Source organism: Panulirus ornatus, chromosome 66 (assembly GCF_036320965.1).
Source record: "Panulirus ornatus isolate Po-2019 chromosome 66, ASM3632096v1, whole genome shotgun sequence".
Taxonomy (NCBI): domain Eukaryota; kingdom Metazoa; phylum Arthropoda; class Malacostraca; order Decapoda; family Palinuridae; genus Panulirus; species Panulirus ornatus.
The window spans coordinates 6,302,492-6,318,498 of record NC_092289.1 but is presented as its reverse complement, the minus strand read 5'-3'; the positions used below and the strand labels follow the sequence as shown (position 1 = coordinate 6,318,498).

Below are 16,007 nucleotides of genomic sequence, written 5' to 3'. Positions count from 1 at the left end.
TCCAGTTGAACCTCTCAACACATTAACATCCAAAAGTCTCTCTTTCGTGCGCCTGTCAATTAACACGTAATCCAATAACACTCTCTGGCCATCTCTCCTACTTACATACTTTTTTTTTTTTTGCCGCTGTCTCCCGCGTTTGCGAGGTAGCGCAAGGAAACAGACGAAAGGAAATGGCCCAACCCACCCCCATACACATGTATATACATACGTCCACACACGCAAATACACATACCTACACAGCTTTCCATGGTTTACCCCAGACGCTTCACATGCCTTGATTCAATCCACTGACAGCACGTCAACCCCGGTATACCACATCGATCCAATTCACTCTATTCCTTGCCCTCCTTTCACCCTCCTGCATGTTCAGGCCCCGATCACACAAAATCTTTTTCACTCCATCTTTCCACCTCCAATTTGGTCTCCCTCTTCTCCTCGTTCCCTCCACCTCCGACACATATATTCTCTTGGTCAATCTTTCCTCACTCATTCTCTCCATGTGCCCAAACCATTTCAAAACACCCTCTTCTGCTCTCTCAACCACGCTCTTTTTATTTCCACACATCTCTCTTACCCTTACGTTACTTACTCGATCAAACCACCTCACACCACACATTGTCCTCAAACATCTCATTTCCAGCACATCTATCCTCCTGCGCACAACTCTATCCATAGCCCACGCCTCGCAACCATACAACATTGTTGGAACCACTATTCCTTCAAACATACCCATTTTTGCTTTCTGAGATAATGTTCTCGACTTCCACACATTCTTCAAGGCTCCCAGAATTTTCGCCCCCTCCCCCACCCTATGATCCACTTCCGCTTCCATGGTTCCATCCGCTGCCAGATCCACTCCCAGATATCTAAAACACTTCACTTCCTCCAGTTTTTCTCCATTCAAACTCACCTCCCAATTGACTTGACCCTCAACCCTACTGTACCTAATAACCTTGCTCTTATTCACATTTACTCTTAACTTTCTTCTTTCACACACTATACCAAACTCAGTCACCAGCTTCTGCAGTTTCTCACATGAATCAGCCACCAGCACTGTATCATCAGCGAACAACAACTGACTCACTTCCCAAGCTCTCTCATCCCCAACAGACTTCATACTTGCCCCTCTTTCCAAAACTCTTGCATTCACCTCCCTAACCACCCCATCCATAAACAAATTAAACAACCATGGAAACATCACACACCCCTGCCGCAAACCTACATTCACTGAGAACCAATCACTTTCCTCTCTTCCTACACGTACACATGCCTTACATCCTCGATAAAAACTTTTCACTGCTTCTAACAACTTGCCTCCCACACCATATATTCTTAATACCTTCCACAGAGCATCTCTATCAACTCTATCATATGCCTTCTCCAGATCCATAAATGCTACATACAAATCCATTTGCTTTTCTAAGTATTTCTCATATACATTCTTCAAAGCAAACACCTCATCCACACATCCTCTACCACTTCTGAAACTACACTGCTCTTCCCCAATCTGATGCTCTGTACATGCCTTCACCCTCTCAATCAATATCCTCCCATATAATTTACCAGGAATACTCATCAAACTTATACCTCTGTAATTTGAGCACTCACTCTTATCCCCTTTGCCTTTGTACAATGGCACTATGCACGCATTCCGCCAATCCTCAGGCACCTCACCATGAGTCATACATACATTAAATAACCTTACCAACCAGTCAACAATACAGTCACCCCCTTTTTTAATAAATTCCACTGCAATACCATCCAAACCTGCTGCCTTGCCGGCTTTCATCTTCCGCAAAGCTTTTACTACCTCTTCTCTGTTTACCAAATCATTTTCCCTAACCCTCTCACTTTGCACACCACCTCGACCAAAACACCCTATATCTGCCACTCTATCATCAAACACATTCAACAAACCTTCAAAATACTCACTCCATCTCCCTCTCACATCACCACTACTTGTTATCACCTCCCCATTTGCGCCCTTCACTGAAGTTCCCATTTGCTCCCTTGTCTTACGCACTTTATTTACCTCCTTCCAGAACATCTTTTTATTCTCCCTAAAATTTAATGATACTCTCTCACCCCAACTCTCATTTGCCCTTTTTTTCACCTCTTGCACCTTTCTCTTGACCTCCTGTCTCTTTCTTTTATACATCTCCCACTCAATTTCATTTTTTCCCTGCAAAAATCATCCAAATGCCTCTCTCTTCTCTTTCACTAATACTCTTACTTCTTCATCCCACCACTCACTACCCTGTATATCTCGCTTTTTAAACCAGGTATTCCCAATCACCAGTCCTTTTTCAGCACATAAATCTACAAGCTCTTCACCATTTCCATTTACAACACTGAACACCCCATGTATATCAATTATTCCCTCAACTGCCACATTACTCACCTTTGCATTCAAATCACCCATCACTATAACCCGGTCTCGTGCATCAAAACCACTAACACACTCATTCAGCTGCTCCCAAAACACTTGCCTCTCATGATCTTTCCTCTCATGCCCAGGTGCATATGCACCAATAATCACCCATCTCTCTCCATCCACTTTCAGTTTTACCCATATCAATCGAGAATTTACTTTCTTACATTCTATCACATACTCCCACAACTCCTGTTTCAAGAGTACTGCTACTCCTTCCCTTGCTCTTGTCCTCTCACTAAACCCTGACTTTAATCCCAAGACATTCCCAAACCACTCTTCCCCTTTACCCTTGAGCTTTGTTTCACTCAGAGCCAAAACATCCAGGTTCCTTTCCTCAAACATACTACCTATCTCTCCTTTTTTCACATCTTGGTTACATCCACACACATTTAGACATAAAGACCTCTTATAATAGACTAGTTGCATTTTTTGGGAATGTCCATTAAAATCAAAGAGGAATTTCCATTAAAAAAGATCTTTCTAACACAGTGCCAATGGAGATGCATCCATAACATTGTCGATTCTTATACCCATAACTGCTACAAAACAGCTTCGTTCGATAACAGTATTGGCTTTCCAGATGCTACTTTTGATATTTTATAAATAAAAGAAAGGAAAAGTTAATGTAAGCAATACATGAAATGAACCAACACAATACACACACTTTCATCTCCAGCAGCTTATTCCCTGAGCAAAAAATCTTTTGCAACCAAGGATGTGGTTCTTTTTATTCTCGTTTTATCATGCAATGTTTGGAAGCCAATACAAACAAATGAACCACAAGTGACTGACACTCGCCTACCCCAATCCTACGTATCATTTGCATCTTTAAATCTATATCAATCCCTTTCGTGGGTACCTTGGATGCTTCACCTATACTCACACTTCTAGCCATTTTCCAGGCATGTTATGTTTAAAATGTTCTCAAAATACATGGTGGAGATAGCTAAAAAGAGGGTGACCAAGACTGAACTGACGCACATTATGGTCGGCTCTTCTCTCCTTTATGGTGAAAAACTGTGTAGCCTTCAACCTTTCTTCGTGAAAAGCTCTCTTAACTCAGCTACCATCTTAATTGCTCTTTTCTGGATCCTATCTTTCTTTGAGTTTAAGTGCATTGACCAGACCTGAGAGGCATCATCCAACCTTAGTCTAACATATTCTGTGAACTGCTTAACAAACAATTTCTTATCCATACACTGAAATGTAATTTTGGCTGATGCAAATAGGTGGTTTCCTTGTTTTGCGTGTCTGTAAGAGATAACATTTAAAGTGGCATGCTTTCAAATAAAAATCTGAAAATATGGCTGGAGTCAAAAGGATACTGTAAAAGAGTTCTGAGAAGATTCCAACCTCATGTATACAGCAAACAAGAGATAAGAGATTAGGACAGCAGACCTCTACACCCTCTTTAAATGTGTGAAAAAATCTATCAAAATTATGCAGCTGAAATCTTACCTTGGCATTAATACGTTCATTCTCCAGTTTGTCAGCCTGGACCATCTGAGATTCCCGTTCCACCAATGAATTCAGCTGAGAAAGGCTGTGTGCCTTTACTACTTCCTTAACTGGCAACTCTATCGTCTTCAGGGTCTTTTTCCCCTTCTTCTCATTACTTTCATTCTGTAAAAATTTAAAAAATAAAAAAAACAATTTGTACACTATTTCAAATCCACTCTTTATGATACTAAAATTTTTGACACCAATGAAAGACTACATCACTACCTACATGAAATAGGTAAAATATTTAAGAAATCTCTCAAAAGGCAAGGAAAAACACATGTAAAATATTCATATCCCAAAATAAATGCTAAAGAAAATGGAATCATCAAATTCCTAGCAAAGCATATCCAAGAGGTTGGGTTGCAATTAGGCTAAAAGTATCTCATGTAGAAGTTTGGTATGTTTTACATATACACAAATATACAGGCATTACCAAACTCTGTCTCCAAGTGATTAATCTGCTAATGAAATGTTACCTGCAGCATGACTGTTTCATCATCAAATGATGTAAAGAAGTGTAATCCCATTTAGAAGCCTCTCACTCCAAAGGAATCTATCACTTCCCTCCTACATTTAATTTTTCCAAAGATTCAGGTAGCAGTTTGCACAGTGCACTATCTTTATCCACATTTCTTATGCAACAAACATCAAAACCTAGATATGGTTTTGGAGGTTATTCTCCATTTCAGTGAAAAGTTATCATTTGTTCCGTTAATGATCAAATAAAGTAATCTAAGTATGTAGCAGCTGGTAGGCACCCACTGACCAGAAAGGTGTATTACCAGTACTACCTCCCTAGATATTGGCAAGGTTAGTGATGGCTGCACAGTGAGCCTGCACTTCAGTGATAGTCAAAATTGCACTCCTCTGACCTAGGCAGCAGTCTTTTCTTTCTCACTCACACTCACGTGAACTGCCGGCATTCTATACACAAACACATAATCTTTCCCTTCACACATAACACTTCACAACACTTATCTCCAAAGTTGGGCACATTAGCGATAATCCAATAACAGATAATTATCGAAGTTAATCTTTGTTATCTAATATCAGAAGTTAACTTGCATAATCGTTATGGAACCAGTTAACTTTCACTTAATCTATTTTTTTTGTCTGATAATATCCATTAATTTTTTGTTTGATAAAACTTTTTTTATCTTTTTTATGTTCTTCAGTATAACTGCTATTCTTTGTTGCTAGTTCTATTTCTTATAATAGGAAAGTTTAAACTGCAATTGTTTATATAACTGATATACTTTGTTGTTCATTGTTTATATAATTGATATACTTTGTTGTTCATTGTTTATATAATTGATATACTTTGTTGTTCATTCTATTTGTTGTCATTTACATGTACTTATGATAATATGTCATGCTATATAAATAAAATATATAGCTCACATGTATTGTTTATTTGTTTTGTATGTCCAACATAATCATGCAATGATTAATCTTTATCATTTTTGTATAGTGATGAAAACTATATGGTTTGTAAAATAATAAAAATACACCTCCAATTTGGGAGACCAAATTGGAGGTGGAAGGATGGAGTGAAAAAGATTTTGAGTGATCGGGGCCTAAACATGCAGGAGGGTGAAAGGCATGCAAGGAATAGAGTGAATTGGAACAATGTGGTATACCGGGGTCGACGTGCTGTCAATGGATTGAACTGGGGCATGTGAAGCGTCTGGGGTAAACCATGGAAAGTTCTGTGGGGCCTGGATGTGGAAAGGGAGCTGTGGTTTTGGTGCATTATTACATGACAGCTAGAGACTGAGTGTGAACGAATGGGGCCTTTGGTGTCTTTTCCTAGCGCTACCTCGCACACATGAGGGGGGAGGGGGTTGTTATTCCATGTGTGGCGAGGTGGCGATGGGAACAAATAAAGGCAGACAGTATGAATTATGTGCATGTGTATATATGTATATGTCTGTGTGTGTATATATATGTGTACATTGAGATGTATAGGTATGTATATTTGCGTGTGTGGACGTGTATGTATATACATGTGTATGTGGGCGGGTTGGGCCATTCTTTCGTCTGTTTCCTTGCGCTACCTCACTAACGCGGGAGACAGCGACAAAGCAAAATAAATAAATAAATATAACATATTAAAAACAGATTAATCTTCACCTTACAATTTACGTTAGTAATAACTAAGCTACCAAACATGCCATTACTGACTCCCTCCTAGACCCTGATTCTAACTCCCCTTGTCCCCCTCCCCTCCCCTATACTGTTCCCGTACCAAATAGGTACAGTACAAGGTTACAAGCAGAAGTGGACATGTTCATGGATCTTGTTGGTTGACACTTGCCAATTATCTGGCAATGAAAGAATTCTATTAAGATTCACGAACTTTGTAATCATTATGTATAAGCTATACAAAATTCTTTAAAAAGGATGGCTATAGGCTGTTCTTTTTTTTGTCAAAATAAACAGAACAACCAGATCTAAAAAGGACAAACCCAGCAACCCTGTCACACTGTGCATTCAGCAGTATGGATGGTAGCCTGTAACACTTTACAGCATCATCCCCGACTTGACAGTATTCAGTTCTCTAACTTTTCTCTTACTACAACAGTACAAGACCACAACAGACCATGGTCCAAGGAACACCAAGAGGAACTTCTCAGCATTGAGATCCCTTCTGTTTCAAGCACTTCTGAGTCTCAGCGTGACTCTCTATCTGTGGCAAAGACATCTCTGCCATCTGACAGCCAGGTTGCCACCATCCAGGACCAGGGGCCTTTCCAAAACCCCTGGGCCCCACCTGGAGCACTACTTCACGCTCAGCCATCAGGACAAGAACAAGGTACCCTAATTTGAGTGCCAAAAATGCCACCCGACCAAGAAAATTGTGAGAGGCCATGTCACCAACCTTAATAATTTGAAGTCCTATGTCAAGAGGACCCACCCATCCTTAGCCATCCGGTTCGAGGAGATCAAGGCTGGCTCTGGCCGTGGCAAGCGCCATCACCTCTCCTCCAGCAGCAGCAATGTGCACAGCTCTGGCGACACCAACCATAAGCTGCCAGCCAAGAAGGTCCGGCAGCCCACATCTGCGAGGCCCTAGGCTCAGCCAGCACTGGCACTGCCGTACACCAGTCCACTGTTGACGAAAAGATAGTCCGTCTTTTCGTCAACAACATACTCCCTCTTCATGGGTTCTGAAGCTTTTTTTTCTTTATCTTTATAAAAAATAGTCAATGCTATCGTATTATCAAAAACTTCCAATAACTAGGTATTAAAATTATCGGATTATCGATATCGGAATAAAAAACTGGGGTTATTGGATTATCGTTAACAAAGTTAACTTTTTAGTTATCAGTGCCCAACACTGCTTATCTCACACAACTCATTCATTCTTCGTAACACTTAAATTTTCCTACGGTGAGCGCAATGTACTAGCCCCAGTCCTACCTTTTGGCAAATAGGAGCAGCAATAGATTTAGTAGGTAGGTATACTGGGCAGAAACATTTGGCAGAAGATTCTGGAAACACAGCATTTGGGTTGCCCTCAGTGGCCTGTTTAGGGTGAGGCACTAAAGGCTAAAAAGCAGAAATTTTCACCATGGGCACCCCCTTGAGGGACTTCCAAGGGGGAACAGAAATCAGACATATACATATATAGATAGAAAGATAGATACATATATGATTGCAGCAGAGCTGAAGCTCCAGGAGCCCCATACAAAGTGTTCAAGAGTTACGCAGTTGGTAAATTATAATTCATATTTATTCATCATCCATGATTACCCCCAGGACCTCTTCTGACAGGCTCCTGAAGCCCTAGGCAGCATCCCTTCCAATAGCAGATAAATGCAGATGCCTTTGTAACGAGTTCTTTAATAGGACTATACTCCCAATGATATAGTCCCACCAAAGGTGACCTTTATTTGCAGTGCAACCTCGAACAGATGGAATTCAATAATACCAATGTACATAAACTGGATATGTGACAAATTTTCTTCCTAAACAATGAACAGCTGCACAGAGACCATAAAAATTGAACACTCACAACACTTACTGGCACCGGTTTTAAGTAAAGAAAAGAATTCCTTGGTATCTTCTAAAAACAACTCATACAACTACAACTGCATCTCACCTGCCTGGTCATCCAGCCTCTCAAAAGTGAATATAAAGCTGCAAACCAGAAAAGACAGGGCACTAAGAACATTCAGTGGCTGCCAAGCAACCACAAGAATTCAAAAGTTGCACACTTCCAATGCAATCTCATTTCAATATGCATCCTGTCAACTAAACCATCCCTTTATCAAGCATTAAACCCCAAGAAAAAACAAAATGCTCATCCCAACTTCACAGTTAAGCAACTTATACATGCAGATTCTCCTCCCCAACAAACACTGACAACATAAGTGCACCCTAATGACTCAACAAGCACTAAACAACTGCCCTCCTAATATATTCCTAAGTTCTTCATCAAGACATCATCCAAAAACCACATTCCTCGGGCAGGTAAGAGGTAAACTCTCCAATCTGCATCATAAAAACAATCAACCGCTCCATCAATTCAACATGAACCAAGATCCCCAATGTCTAGCATGCAACTTCTAAACTGAACTGTGACACCTAAAATGTACTGCACACACCCGACTTCTTGATCTGTGGTCCTACCCAGTGGAAAGACTCAGCTTCCTGAGTACTGCAGAAACCCATAAAAGGGGAGCCAGGTGTAAAAGAAAAAATATGTATATAGAGAATATGTAAATATAACATATGATAGAGTTGACAGAGATGCTCTGTGGAAGGTATTAAGAATATATGGTGTGGGAAGCAAGTTGCTAAGAGCGGAGAAAAGTTTTCATCGAGGATGTCAGGCATGTGTACGAGCAGGAAGAGAGGAAAGTGACTGGTTCTCAGTGAATGTCGGTTTGTAGCAGGGGTGTGTGATGTCTCCATGGATGTTAGGGAGGTGAATGCAAGAGTTTTGGAGAGAGGGGCAAGTATGTAGTCTGTTGTGGATGAGAGGGCTTGGGAAGTGAGTCAGTTGTTGTTCGCTGATGATACAGAGCTGATGGTTGATTTGGGTGAGAAACTGCAGAAGTTGGAAACTGAGTTTGGTAAAGTGTGTGAAAGAAGAAAGCTGAGAGTAAATGTGAATAAGAGCAAGGTAATTAGGTACAGTAGGGTTGAGGGACAAGTCAATTGGAAAGTGAGTTTGAATGGAAAAAAACTGGAGGAAGTGAAGTCTTTTAGATATCTGGGAGTGGATTTGGCAGCGGATGGAACCACGGAAGTGAGTCACAGGGTGGGGGAGGGGGTGAAAATTCTGGGAGCATTGAAAAATGTGTGGAAGGCGAAACATTATCTCGGAAAGCAAAAATGGGTATGTTTGAAGGAATAGGGTTCCAACAATGTTATATGGTTGTGAGGCATGGGCTATAGATAGGGTTGTGCGGAGGCGGGTGGATGTCTTGGAAATGAGATGTTTGAGGACAATATGTGGTGCAAGATAGTTTGATCGAGTATGTGATGAAAGGGTAAGAGAGATGTGTGGTAATAAAAAGTGTGGTTGAGGGTTCAGAAGAGGGTGTTTTGAAATGGTATGGTCACATGGCAAGAACGAGTGTGGAAAGATTGAAAAAATGGACTATGTGTGTCAGAGGTGGAGGGAATGAGAAGTGGGAGGCCAAATTGGAGGTGGAAGGATGGAGTGAAAAAGATTTTGAGCGATCGGGGCCTAAACATGCAGGAGGGTGAAAGGCGTGCAAGGAATGGAGTGAATTGGAACGATGTAGTATACTGGGGTCGATGTGCTGTCAATGGATTGAACCAGGGCATGTGAAGCGTCTGGGGTAAACCATGGAAAGTTTTGTGGGGCCTGGATGTGGAAAGGGAGCTGTTGTTTCGGTGCATTATACATGACAGCTAGAGACTGAAAGTGAACAAATGTGGCCTTTGTTGTCTTTTCCTAGCGCTACCTCGTGCGCATGCGGGAGGAGGGGGTTGTCATTTCATGTGTGGCAAGGTGGCGACGGGAATGAATAAAGGCAGCAAGTATGAATTATGTGCATGTGTATATATGTATATGTCTATGTGTATATATGTATATGTCTATGTGTATATATGTATATGTTGAAATGTATAGGCATGTATATGTATGTGTGTGGACATGTATGTATATACATGTGTATGTTGGTGGGTTTGGTCATTCTTTCGTCTGTTTCCTTGTGCTACCTCGCTAACACTGGAGACAGCGACAAAGTATAATAAAACAAAAATATAATAGAATATGTTATGTAATTAATTGCTGCATTGTTTGAAATAGGTATATATAGAACATGTTATGCAATTAATTGCTGCACTGTTGTGAGTACAGTCTTGTCAATAACCTTCTCACTCAAGAGTCCATCATTTCCCTGCTACAGGAATTGGAGCAGTCTTGGAAAGAGCAGTAGCTTCTGATGAGAGGTCCTAAGGCAATTAAAAATAACTAAATAAATAAGTAAATAAATAAATAACATTCCATGACCTCTTATATGTGGATCATGACTTTGAGGTTGTACTCTAAGGCATAAAGAGAGAAACGACAGACTCCTAAGGAGTAAAAAGTTCCATCGGCCTTTCCTCCTTTTTATCCATCAATGCATCATAGAGCCTCACTGAAGACAATAATTTGTGTTATAACCACCTGCAAGTGAAGTCCGGTAAAGCCTATCATATCATTATTCAATTTTAATAATTACTATTCCCCCGCATTTGCAAGGTAGCACCAGGAAAGAAGAATGGCTATATCCACTTACATCCATTTTTCACGTGTAATGCACTGAAACCACAGCTACCTATCAGCAACCAGGTCCAAAAGACTTTTCCATGGCTTACCACTAACAATTCATACAGCCTGGTTCAATCAACTGACAGCATGTTGACCCCAGTATGCTACACTTCATTCTGTCATTTGCACACCTTCCACCCTCTTTCCATGTTCAGTTCCTGATGGCTCTAAGTCTTCTTCACTCCATCCTTCCATCTCCAATCTGGTCTTTTACTTCTTGTTCCTTCCACACTTGTTCTCTCAACATGTCCAAACCATTTCAGCACACCCACTTCAGCTCTCTCAACCACACACTTATTACCACATCTCTCTCATCTTTTCACTACTTACTCTATCAAACCACCTCATATCACATATTATCCTCAAATATTTCATTTCCAAGATATCCATCCTCTTCCATACAGCCTTATCTAAAGCCCATGCCTTACATTCACATAACACTGTTGGTACTCCAACAACTTCAAAAATACTTATTTTTGCCCTCCTTCATAATGTTCTATTCTTTCCACACATTCTTCAGCCCTCCCTGAGCCTTCATTCCCTAAACAACACTAAGATTATTCTATCATAATTATCATTATGAGAGCCAGAGTGAGTATGAGCCAATAAACTTCAGGGAGAATAAGATGCTTTAAAAGGAGGTTAATAGGTAATGTCATCGAAGGGGGGAAATGGAAAAGTGGAAATAGGTGATGATGAGGTAAGGGTTTGAGAGTGAATACTTAAAAAAGACTGTTGAAAGTGTTTGATAATAAGAGAGGCAGATATACAGTGTTTGGGTTGGGGAGGTATGACATGCGAGTTGTGGAAAGAGGTTTGATGAAGAGAAAAGAAGTGGTGAAAGCCTTGCGTAAGACTAAATGTGCCAAGGTGGCTGACATGAAGTGTACTGAAGTTTACTTTCTTAAGGAAGGCAGTCACTACATTAAAGATTGGTTAGTTAGGACTTTCAATGTACGTACGGCTCAAAGTAAGGTGTCTGTGGATTGGTGGAAGGACAGGGAGGCAGGAGGACATTTACAACCTATATATCTGCACGTGATTACGTGCTAAAAAACTTTCAGCACCTGTAGTTTAAGAAAAGTATATTATTCACCAGACTGGTCAATCTTATGCAAGGCCAGCATGGGTGTGGCAGTGAATGTTACACTTGGCAATGGGTGCTACACACATGAAACATCCCTAAAATGATGCAAAACCATCCTCCCTAGTCACTTGCAGATTATTGAAGCCTTCAAGCAGCTCCAGTGACTGATGCTTTCTTTGGTCAGCCTACAGCATGAAAAAATTCAGTGGTTTGTGAAAGCACTTGCCTTGATCAAGGACAATGGCACCTTACTATACTTGCTTTGACAGAGGACAATAGCAATGACAGGGTTAAACAGCACACCAGGATTACCTTGGATGGAGCTGGTGCCTCAGTGGACTTCTCGGTTTCCATTTTCTAGAAAATAAAAAAGACAATATATATATGTTAGGTATAATTATACTTCTAAGGAAAAAATAAATCCAAGTACCAGCAGTTAATACCCTCCTGAAAGATTACATGCAAAGATATAAAGGACAAAGGACCTCTTATTCCTTTAAAAAATTCATTTTTCAGTACCAAAATGCTTTCTGGGCTTCTGAACAAAATAGACATTTGTCTCAACCCTACTCATCCTCCAAAACTCTAGATGTCAAGTATAATGTACTTAACTAAAAAAGTAAAAAACAAATGAAGAAAAACAATGTGCATATGATTCTCTTACTTGCCAACACCAAAACAGCATGGGCAAATCATATTTCAATCATATCTAAACAAGTAGGGCAAGAAACAGATGACGAAAATGAAAAAATTTAATGTTGGTCCTCAAGTGTTTGTAGAACTGACTCTTAAAGGTAGAAAGGTTACATGTAGGGGAAGGATGAAAGAAAGAATTTCACAGCTTCATTGTTCAAAGAAAAAAGGTATCACAAGTCAATCTTTGTGTGGCTTGTCTCTACAAAGAATCTACAAAAAAAATTATAGTATGTAGCAGCCAAACACATCACACTGGTCCACGCCTTACTGGCATGGACACATGAAGACAGCTCATGGCAGCAGTGCCAAAAAATAATATCTGAAAGACAGTGAGGCAGAGGAAGGACCATCCCACATTTGCAAGTGGTACTTTATACCTACGGACATGGAAGAGACATTCACAAGAGAATTACAGCACCTACACAGTACCTAAGGTTCAAGGGATGCAGATTTTGTAATGCTGATTATGTAGGGTTTCTAAGGTAAAGTAGTGGATATGGTTTTATGCCCATGTTAAAACTGAAGTAGGGTGGACCTGCAGTTTTGATATCAAACAGGAAATGAATAACAAGTAGATACCGCACTTTTGCATACCTGAATTTTACCAAGTTATGGCTACCCCATTCCCCAAGGGTCTGAATTAAGAGGACATATATTCAATTCCCCATATGTGTGAATTAAGAGGATATATATTCCGTAGAAAAAGAAAAGAAGTGTTAAAGTGAGGATGGGATTGAAAATTAATTGAAATATGTACAATGGAACCATCAAAGTGAGAGTAAACAACGTTAGATACTAGAGAGAGAACATTTATGAAAATAAGAGAGAACACACATATAACTATTAATAAGTCCTCCAGGTGAGAGGCTCCTTTATAAGGAAGTTAACAAAATACTAAATGGAAAAATAATATCTATTGCAATCATTTGCTCATTATGGTGAGGCAAACACTCCTATCATTAAATATCAAAAAAAAAAATCCAAATCCTCTTTAGTTTGACATAATCAACTAAAATTTATTTTTCTGATTAAAATGATATACAATTCAAACTGGGAAGACATTACTTAAATGGTGTATGCCCTTCATGCTGCAGAGCGTTAGATACTCCAAGAGGAGTCTTCCTAACAAATAAAATCAACTAAAATCCAAGCAGAATGAAGTAAAGCTCAGTGAAATAAGCCTGTTATGCTGTAGGAGACCTGGTCAAGTAATGAAATCTTTATGATAACATTTAAAAAAATTTTCAGAAACTATTTTTAAGAGTATGTTTTACAAGTGTAAAGTGTGTGAAAGAAGAAAGTTAAGAGTAAATGTGAATAAGAGTAAGGTTATTAGGTACAGTAGGGTTGAGGGTCAAGTCAATTGGGAGGTAAGTTTGAATGGAGAAAAACTGGAGGAAGTAAAGTGTTTTAGATATCTGGGAGTGGATCTGGCAGCGGATGGAACCATGGAAGCGGAAGTGGATCATAGGGTGGGGGAGGGGGCGAAAATCCTGGGAGCCTTGAAGAATGTGTGGAAGTCGAGAACATTATCTCAGAAAGCAAAAATGGGTATGTTTGAAGGAATAGTGGTTCCAACAATGTTGTATGGTTGCGAGGCGTGGGCTATGGATAGAGTTGTGCGCAGGAGGATGGATGTGCTGGAAATGAGATGTTTGAGGACAATGTGTGGTGTGAGGTGGTTTGATCGAGTAAGTAACGTAAGGGTAAGAGAGATGTGTGGAAATAAAAAGAGCGTGGTTGAGAGAGCAGAAGAGGGTGTTTTGAAATGGTTTGGGCACATGGAGAGAATGAGTGAGGAAAGATTGACCAAGAGGATATATGTGTCGGAGGTGGAGGGAACAAGGAGAAGTGGGAGACCAAATTGGAGGTGGAAAGATGGAGTGAGAAAGATTTTGTGTGATCGGAGCCTGAACATGCAGGAGGGTGAAAGGAGGGCAAGGAACAGAGTGAATTGGATCGATGTGGTATACCAGGGTTGACATGCTGTCAGTGGATTGAATCAGGGCATGTGAAGCGTCTGGGGTAAACCATGGAAAGCTGTGTAGGTATGTATATTTGCGTGTGTGGACGTATGTATATACATGTGTATGGGGGTGGGTTGGGCCATTTTCTTTCGTCTGTTTCCTTGCGCTACCTCGCAAACGCAGGAGACAGCGACCACAAAAAAAAAAAAAAAAAAGTTTTACAATCATCCCAATAAAGCAAATTCCACAATTCCTGCTATTCCTGAACAACTGGCATTTTTCAGGAGAAAGTGAAAAGCACTTTCTCTTTTATGAAATGAAAGAATATTACATAGAAAAATTTAAATTTAAAAGGGGAAACAAGTGATCCAAGCCTAAACTTACCCAGGAAGATTTAAAAGAACTTCTTTCCATGTTCACTGTGAAGGTAACTGAGTGGAGGTTTGTTTATATTATCAGCCAATCACCAAAGAGCTTCTCAAGTCTCCATTTAAATACCAATCAGGATGCAATCACTAGTCGGAATTCCACCAGCTAGGTATCATCTGCTCACTACTACACACATACGTTTAACCTCTGATGTTGGTGACTCATCTATTGTGTATTTTGTAGTGCTAAAGTTTATATCCAGCATCATGTCATCCAATTACTGTGAAGTAATAATGGCTCTGCAGGAAGGTAAGTGCAAGAGGTTTGGAGAGAGAGATTAGTAAGCAGTCTGTTTGGGATGAAAGGGCCTAGAAAATGAGTCAATTTTTGTTTGCCGATGATACAGCACTGGTGGCTGATTCATGTGAGAAACTGCAGAAGATGGTGACCGAGTTTGCAAAAAAGTAAAAGGAGAAAGTTGAGAGAAAATGTGAATAAGAGCAAGGTTATAATTTAGGTTCAACAGGGTTGAAAGACAAGTTAGCTGGGATGTAAGACTGAATGGAGAAAAACTAGAGGAAGTGAAATGTTTTAGATATCTGGGGGTGAACTTGCCAGCAAATGGAACCACGGAAGTGGAAGTGAGTCATAGGGTGGGGGAGGGGGTGAAGGTTCTGGGAGTGATGAATGTGTGGAAAACGAGAATGTTATCTCGGAGAGCAAAATTGGGTATGTTTGAAGGATGAGTAGTTCCAACAATATTATATGGTTGGAGTAAGGAAAAGTTAATAAAGAGGATATAAATTTCTGAAGTGGAGGAAATAAGGAGAACTGGGAGACCAAATTGGAGGTGGAAGGATGGGGTGAAAAAGATTTTGAGCAACCAGAGCCTGAACATACAGGAGGGTGAAAGGCATGCATGGAATAGAGTGAACAGGAATGATGTGGTATACTGGGGTCGACATGCTGTGAATGGACTGAACCAAGGAATGTGAAGCATCCATGGTAAACCACAGAAAGGTCTGTGGGGCCTGGACATGGATAGGGAGCTGTGGTTTTGGTGCACTACATGTGACAGCTAGAGACTGAATGTGCATGAATGTGGCCTTTTTCATGTTTTCCTAGTGCTACCTCACTAATGCAGGGCGTGGC

General features: G+C 40.3%; 1 protein-coding gene across 2 annotated transcripts in view; it reads right to left on the bottom strand.

Moving 5' to 3' along the window:
- Hsp110 (heat shock protein 70Cb) overlaps positions 1-16,007 on the bottom strand; it is an 87,954-nt gene that overhangs the window by 18,402 nt on the left and 53,545 nt on the right. For both annotated transcript variants that reach the window (XM_071658612.1, XM_071658613.1), the window contains 2 exons: positions 12,136-12,180; positions 3,896-4,060 (listed from right to left, as the gene is read on the bottom strand). In XM_071658612.1, the coding sequence (XP_071514713.1) occupies positions 3,896-4,060; positions 12,136-12,180 (210 nt within the window). The remainder of the gene's footprint in view (positions 1-3,895; positions 4,061-12,135; positions 12,181-16,007) is intronic.